Source organism: Poecilia reticulata, linkage group LG1, assembly GCF_000633615.1.
Source record: "Poecilia reticulata strain Guanapo linkage group LG1, Guppy_female_1.0+MT, whole genome shotgun sequence".
Taxonomy (NCBI): Eukaryota; Metazoa; Chordata; class Actinopteri; order Cyprinodontiformes; family Poeciliidae; genus Poecilia; species Poecilia reticulata.
The window spans coordinates 16,615,450-16,622,699 of record NC_024331.1 but is presented as its reverse complement, the minus strand read 5'-3'; the positions used below and the strand labels follow the sequence as shown (position 1 = coordinate 16,622,699).

Sequence of the window (7,250 nt, the reverse complement as noted above, 5' to 3'; positions counted from 1 at the left end):
TTTTTAATCGTTATGAATAAACAATCGACAATGCGATAAAGCGATTGGACATGCCTGCAACAGATGATGCAGATGTAAAATGCAAAGTTACTTTACTGTTACTCCACACTGTTGAACTGAACAGTAAAGCATCGTTAAACGCTACACGTTTATCAGTCAATTTATTTCAATATTCTTCTTTTTTTTTTATAACCTAGCTATAGGCTTTTTTTATAGCCTAGTTATAAAAAATGAAGACCCACATTTCAGCTTTAAAAATAAATAACTAAAATCGATTTTTAGTTGGTGTCACATTCTGTGTATTAAGTTGCACTACTGGACCAGAATCAATATCTGTGTCTTACATGGACCAAGAAGAAAATGAACTGGATTGTTACTTGGTATTCCAACCACTTCACTGATTAAAGTACATTTTATTTAAAAATCAAGGTCCAATTACTTTTCGTATCGGTCTTATACAATGTTTCACTTTCTGAGAATAGACATGGAGTAGAGTGGAAAAGCAGAATTTGCTGGATGTTCAGTGTGAAGTTTTTACAGGCAGTGATAATTTGGGTAGCCTTGTTGGGTTATACATCTGCTGGTCCAAAGTCGCATCTACCACATCAGACATATTTTCAGCAGGAACAAATCTGAGTATAGTAAATATATTTTATATTGCATGTTTTCCTTCCACTCATTTGTATGGATGCATACAAGACACTGAACAACAAGATTCTTTACTGATCTATTGTGGCTTACCCTTCCTGTGGAGTACAGTATCAGTCAATTTTCATATTGGTTTCATGCAATGTTTTACTTTCTGAGAAACTGAATGTTAAGATTTTTTTCGTAGGTGTGACCAATAGTTATTGTTAAAAATATTTTTTCTCAGTTTAAATAAAACCTATTGCATTCAGAGCACAGAGTCTAATCACGGTAAAGGCATGAATTATCTGCGTGTGTAAGCAATTAACTTTATAGACAAAGATGATATTAAAGTTTGAGGATTTATTGATCAGAAATCTTATATGATAAACAATGATTTTGATGTGAACGACATTCAACATGTTCAAATGAATCTTAAACAGATATGAAATCATGCTGTTTTCTTGCCATCTAGTGGTTTTTGATGGTAACTACACTCAAGTAATACATTTCCACTGTCAGTTTCAATTTAAGGCAGCATGACACATATTTGTTTTAGAACAATAAAACCAATCCCTTTTATAGCGCTTAGTGAAACTCTACAAGTTAGTTCAGTGGTTTAGTTCTCAAGTTTTTCATTACACCTTAGAAAACACCAATCTTGGACATCTTTAAGAGCTCGATCAAACCAAAATTGATAATGTACAATTATAATACAAAGCTAATTACTACTTGGTAAGCCAGACTGGCCTTAGCTGACTTTGGAGAAGTGTTCAGTGTGATGAAATGGTTGAGAAACCACACCAATGTTAGAATTAATCAGAAATCTCTCAGAAGATAGTGAAAACTTTAGTACAACAGGACAACTCTGAATTCAGTGTTTGGCCTTTTTAAATTATTTTCAGTTCTTTCATCATAAAATACACATCTTCTGTATATCATTAGCACATGTTTGGTGGGAGGACTCAGCTGAGAAAAAGGCAGTTTTATGCAGTGACTATGCCTTTACTGCAAATTTGACTTTGCAGTAGAATTTACATTACCTTTTAATTTCTTTTGGCAGATTAATTTTTACTTAGTGAAGTTTTTTTTTTCCTAGGAAGAGGAAATTTACTGAAATTTTGTTGACTAAAATACGAAGAAGATGATTTTTTTCCCCCTAGATACATTTCCAGTATTTTTCCCACGTTTGGCAGTGTCAGAAGTTAGATTTTAATCTTATTCCTATTAATTACCTAAAAATCATAATTGTTGCAGTTAGTCATACTTTGGGAGTATTTGATTATTTATGTCCTGTTTTTCTTTTTCTAAGGACAGAAAGATCATTGATGAAAACTTTGACAAAATAAATGCTGGTTCAGCAACCAGTTCCAGTAACAATAAAAGCACTTAATCAGCCCATAGTTTTTAACTTGTAAATTGTTGATACTAGCATGTCTCATGAGAACCAGGTGAGGAACCCAAAATACCAGCAGTGGTGGCACACCAACCACAATCATGACCTGAGTTAGAAAGACAGTTAGACATGACAGCGATGATTAAGAGCAAAACTTGAATCACTTCGATTGCTTTTCTGTTAAGGTTTTGTAGCAAAAATCAGTCATAAACATCACCACCAGCTTCATATGTGACTCCTGTCACATAACAGTTTGATGGAGAAGGCAAGGTCCACCGTGTAAGCTAACAGTGTGACACTGGAAACCAAGGTTTCCATGATGACCACATTGAGATTATTTGGGTTGGATTCCGTCTCACCCATCTGCAGTATCTTGGTCAAACAAATAACTGTGGCCAACATGTAGAGTAGCACCCCGATCAGACTGAAGGCAGCCAAAAATCTGTCAAAAGGCAGGAGGCATCGCCCAGCAAAGTCACCCAGTATCACCACCAGGATGACGAGTGATATGAAGATGCAAGTTCCATATGAGACGCAAGATATCCAAAATTGCCAAAGTATTCCAGTCGTCAAATTGGAGATTATCACCATGAGAGGGATCATCTTCAACCCCCCCCAAAGTTGGATAATCTTAAGGAAACCAGGCAAGCTGCTTATGTAGCCTCTTTGTTCATGCGCTTGAGTGCGAAGAACACAAGACTCGGCGGCATAGGCCACAAAGGTGAGACCAGAAGCCACTGTAGCAGCCAAAGCACGTGGAGACACAGTTCCATGATCCATGACTATCCAGGGAAACACCACAGTGGAGCTGAGACTCATCAACACCCCCAACAGTGCCACAGTCATGGTCAGGTTCTTCCAGGATATTGGGATGAGGCTGTGGAACTGGATGATGCTGATAATGTGTATGAGGAGGGTGATCACAAAGAAGAAACACCAGGTAAACATACAGAAGATCCTGAATGTGTCCGACAAAGGATCAGATGAGCTGTTTGAGCTTTTATGTTCCAAAGAGGCCACAAGACTGAAGGCTGTGCAGCTAGAGAAGACTTCCAATGTTCGCACCAAAAACAGTGGACTGGTGAAGTCTCGGGCTTCCAAAACAATCACAGGCATTGTCAGCTTGTTGAATGTGTGCAATCCAGTATCCACAAGACAGAGCGTTGACTTTGCAAACAATCCCTCAGCTGACTTCCTGGAGATTCTGTTTTTTGAAAAGCAGTGGGGGTCCACAGCTCAGTCCTGTTAGCTTTTAGTGGTATAATCACCCGAAAATACAGCAAAAAAGAGCGTTAGAATCTTCTCCAGCAGTGTCCATGAAAACAAGCCATTAAAATATAAAAAAGCCAAGAATAATTTAAAGCATCAAATTCTTCTTTATTTCTCTCCACCGTGTGTCATCTTCTTACTGAAACAATTCAAAACAGCACCTCTTGGAATATGTTTTGAAGCAGTGATGCAGTAAAAGATGAACCTCGCCTACTTGCTTACTTCCTTTTTGAGGTTGCAGCAGTGCACTTTCAGTATGTGCAAATAACCACAATACAAGGCAAATGCAAACATAGCTGTCATCCTCCTACCTTCAGTTCTCATGAAAAGCAGTTCCTTTGTTTCCAAGCAAGAGTAATAAGCTTGACACCACACCAATTTATTAGGTAAAATATGATATTACACATGGGATATTTGTTTTAGAACAAGATTTGTTGGGCCCTGTCACTCACTTAAGCGTTGCTTTACAAGATCACTTTGTGGGTGTGTGCTTGCTCAATCCCCCAGAGAGATGAAGATGATTAGGTGCAGAACATCTGTTTTCCCTTTGCAAATTTAGGCATGGAAAAATGTTTGAGCAGTCTAAATGGAAAAAAGTGGGTTTCAGGAGCAGTCTGAAATGTGTTATTTTCTAACTGCATGCAGGGACGAGGAAGCCTTAGTTTTCTATACTGTATTGTGACTTAGTCATTGTTGAATTGAATGAGAAATAGATTAATAAGTACATGAAAGGAGGCATATTATTTTTGGCAAGTTGCTTAATATTGTGTTGTTCCCCCCTTTTGCAACCAAAACAGCCCATGCAGGGGCCCAACTAGGCCTCTTAAGATATGGTTTGCTATCTGGCACTATGATGTTAGCAGAAGATCAGTTGTCATGGAGGTTCTGTGTATCAGACTTGTTTGTCCAGGTCAAACAGATAGACTGGCGTCTGGCTAATTATGACAGCTCAGTCCTGTTGTACTCCTTAAGCCATTCCTGCAATATTTTTGCTTTGAACTTCCTGGTGGCAAAAGCAATATGATACAAAAGAAAGCATGACAAGACAAGCTTATGTTATTCCATTGGTCCATGGTCCAGTTCTCCTGCTTTTGTGTCAACAAATTGCACTGTGTGTAATGACAACTCACAATCAGAACTAGCATAAATGTCTTCAGCAGCCTGAGAAACAATCAATCAAGTTTAACTCTATAGCACATTTCAGCATAAAAAACATCATAAACACATATAGCTAACACTTGTGAAAACAATAAAAGACATTACATTTTGTCAAGTAAAATCTATAAAATCATCAATGTACAACACACAGTAGCTCATCCGTTCGAAAAGCCACATGACTAATCTATGCTGTAAATGTGCATCAATCAAACGTAGTTATTTATAGTCCTGTCAGTTCACTACTGTTCCTCTTCCTCTGAACCACTTTTAGTAGCTCAGTCCTTTGCAGATTGAGAACACTTGACAGTAGTAGCAGCTGCAGAGTATCTCCAACATGGTCTGCTCTTGAAAAGAAGAACCACATTTGGCTCACTCAAATCCTTAAGCTTGTGCATCCCAGCTTCTAACACACACATTTTGAGGACAAAATGTTATCTTATTTCTTAATATTGTATATCCCACCCTCTAAAAGGTAAAGTAGTAGAGACATGGATGCCAGTGGCTAAAATGTTATGCCTGATCAGTGTATAAGATCACAAATGCTCTTCAAGGAAGCAATCACTACAAGGTTTAGGGATTTCATGTTTATTTTCAGAATTTGTATTTGTTTGCATGTTTTAAAAACTCTTTCTTCATTGTGGCCTATCATGTCATCTAAGTGCTGTGTTGCCTTTCCCAGAATAGCACTGAACAAAGAAGATCTCTGAGTTATAACTGTCATAAATACCAGTATCTAAGTACCAAAGCTGTCATCAACAATTTATCTGACTAGGTCAACCCTGCTGTGGCTACAGCATGATTTGCAACCTTTCAATGGGGCCAAGTTGCTAAATGTGTAGACCTTGCAGCATTGAACACATACTATAAAGGAGAAATACAGTATGATTTACTGCACCCTGTGACAAATATTCCTTTGCATGTATGCCTTAAACTCTAGATAAAAGGCCTTATCATCATGTAGCTGAGTGAGACTATATTTCCAAATTAATAAAGTGTGGTTTTTGGATCATTTTTCAAATTAAGCATCAGTATCATAGAGACTGAAAAACAATAAAAACAAAACATTTTCCAAATCATTTTTTAATGTTTTCATGTAAAAAAAATAGCTTTAATATTTGCTCTTTAAATAGCAAAATAAAAAGACTTGAAATAGTGAGTTATGATAGGAGGCATTCAAACTTGTTTCTTCTCTTTTTCACTTGAGATTAGATCTCTTTGTTTTGTCATTTTAAGTCACTGGAGGATGTACCAGAATAGTCATGTAATTGCCCACGTGGTGCTTGGTGGTTTAAAATTTGAGGTTGATTTTTGAATATCAGTAATACTCACTGGGAAGTTGCTAATGTGAACAATTCTGACAATAACTTTAGTTCAGATTAGGAGTACTTTTCAATCAAATAATCTGGCCAAGATTCTATCAAAGAGATGAAAAATGTGCTTTTGAGTAGGATGCATTTGCAAGCTTGCAGCGGTGACGGAAAGCACAGTTCCACTGTAGGGGACAGGAAGTGTCATACGCTTCATTTTATGTGAATGTTTTTGTTCACCAACCTCCTACTGACGCCTCTAAACTTTCATTCAAAATTGATTTTGAAGCTCAAAAATCACATTTTAAAGGAATTAAGTGACATTTTTGTGTGTGTCTTGACTTCTTGGTTAACTCAGAGATCTCTAGTAGTTGAGATAGATACATCAAATACAGTGTTTCAAGCATGTACGAGTTTATCCAGTGTGCTAAGGCTTTCTGCTGCAGCAAAAGAGTGTGCATGTCAGGCTTACTGGGGACTTTTTGTGCTTGGTTATTTGCTCAGTGAGGTAAACAAGGGATTAATGGCAATTTTACCTCTATTGGGCTCGTGTAGTGCATGAGAAAAATGGTGTATGACATTTTAACATTATACCTTTGTATAAGTTGTGGAGGCTGTCATTTTGAGTGCTGGAGTAAAAGTGAATGCTATGTTAGCATTCAGTGACATAAAGCTTGGAAGTTTGGTCGTTCCAAGCTAAAAGTCAGAACACAAAGACAGACTAAATTTACTGTTAGAAAATGTTGATAATCTGAATAGCTGCATGGATATTAAATATTCATAATGGCCATTTCGCACAATTCTAAATAGGTGGGTTTTAAGTTGAGATTTAAAGGCACCCAGTAGCCCACTCCAGGTTGGAGTCCTTGTCAAACGGCGTTTTTGACCAAAGTCCCAGAGGGTTAGAGTCCCAGTTAAACGACATTTAACTAAAGTCAAGGACAGGGGTGCGGGTGTCGTCTCACATGGTTGAAAAGGGGTTTTAATGTTTTTTATCTTTTTTAATCTTCTTTCTTTTTTTTCAAAATCTCTTTCTCACTGTTTATTCCTGTTTTTATTTATTTATTAATTATGTAAAGCACTTTGAAATGCCTTGCTGCTGAAATGTGCTATACAAATAAAATTTGATTGATTGATACATCTGCGATTGTAGGTCTATTTAGTGTAAGAATGTCTGAGAAGACTATCTACAAAAATAAGTTTCGCACCAGAAAGGTTGCCATTTCATGGTTTACCTTAAACAGGTAGACAAAAGCCATTCCCAAGTTTGCACAACTTTTAGAAAGACTAGTACTTCAGTAAAAAATTCTAAAAGCAGTAATTTCTAAAAATGCTTAGTTATTTGCTTGTAAATATAAGAGAACACAATGTGGGAATGACGTTAGTAATCAATACTCCACTTCTCCATCCATACTTAAAGGTTTCTTAGAATTTAAAAAAGGAGTGCTCTCTAGCGCCAAGGTATGTCCCTCCTTGTTTTAAACATTGTTTAT

The 7,250-nt window shown here is 37.0% G+C and overlaps 1 protein-coding gene across 1 annotated transcript; it reads right to left on the bottom strand.

The window, feature by feature from the left end:
* Positions 1–975: 975 nt before the first annotated feature.
* On the bottom strand, positions 976–3,440 carry LOC103463704 (myeloid-associated differentiation marker-like). Its single transcript, XM_008407243.1, has one exon. The coding sequence runs from the start codon at positions 3,137–3,139 to the stop codon at positions 2,249–2,251; it is 891 nt and encodes a 296-aa protein (XP_008405465.1). The 5' UTR covers positions 3,140–3,440; the 3' UTR covers positions 976–2,248.
* Between the last annotated feature and the right edge of the window lie 3,810 nt (positions 3,441–7,250).

What these genes read in the sequence shown, in the direction of transcription:
- LOC103463704 (XM_008407243.1), bottom strand. Translation starts at nt 3,139, where the DNA reads ATGCCTGTGATTGTTTTGGAAGCCCGAGACTTCACCAGTCCACTGTTT.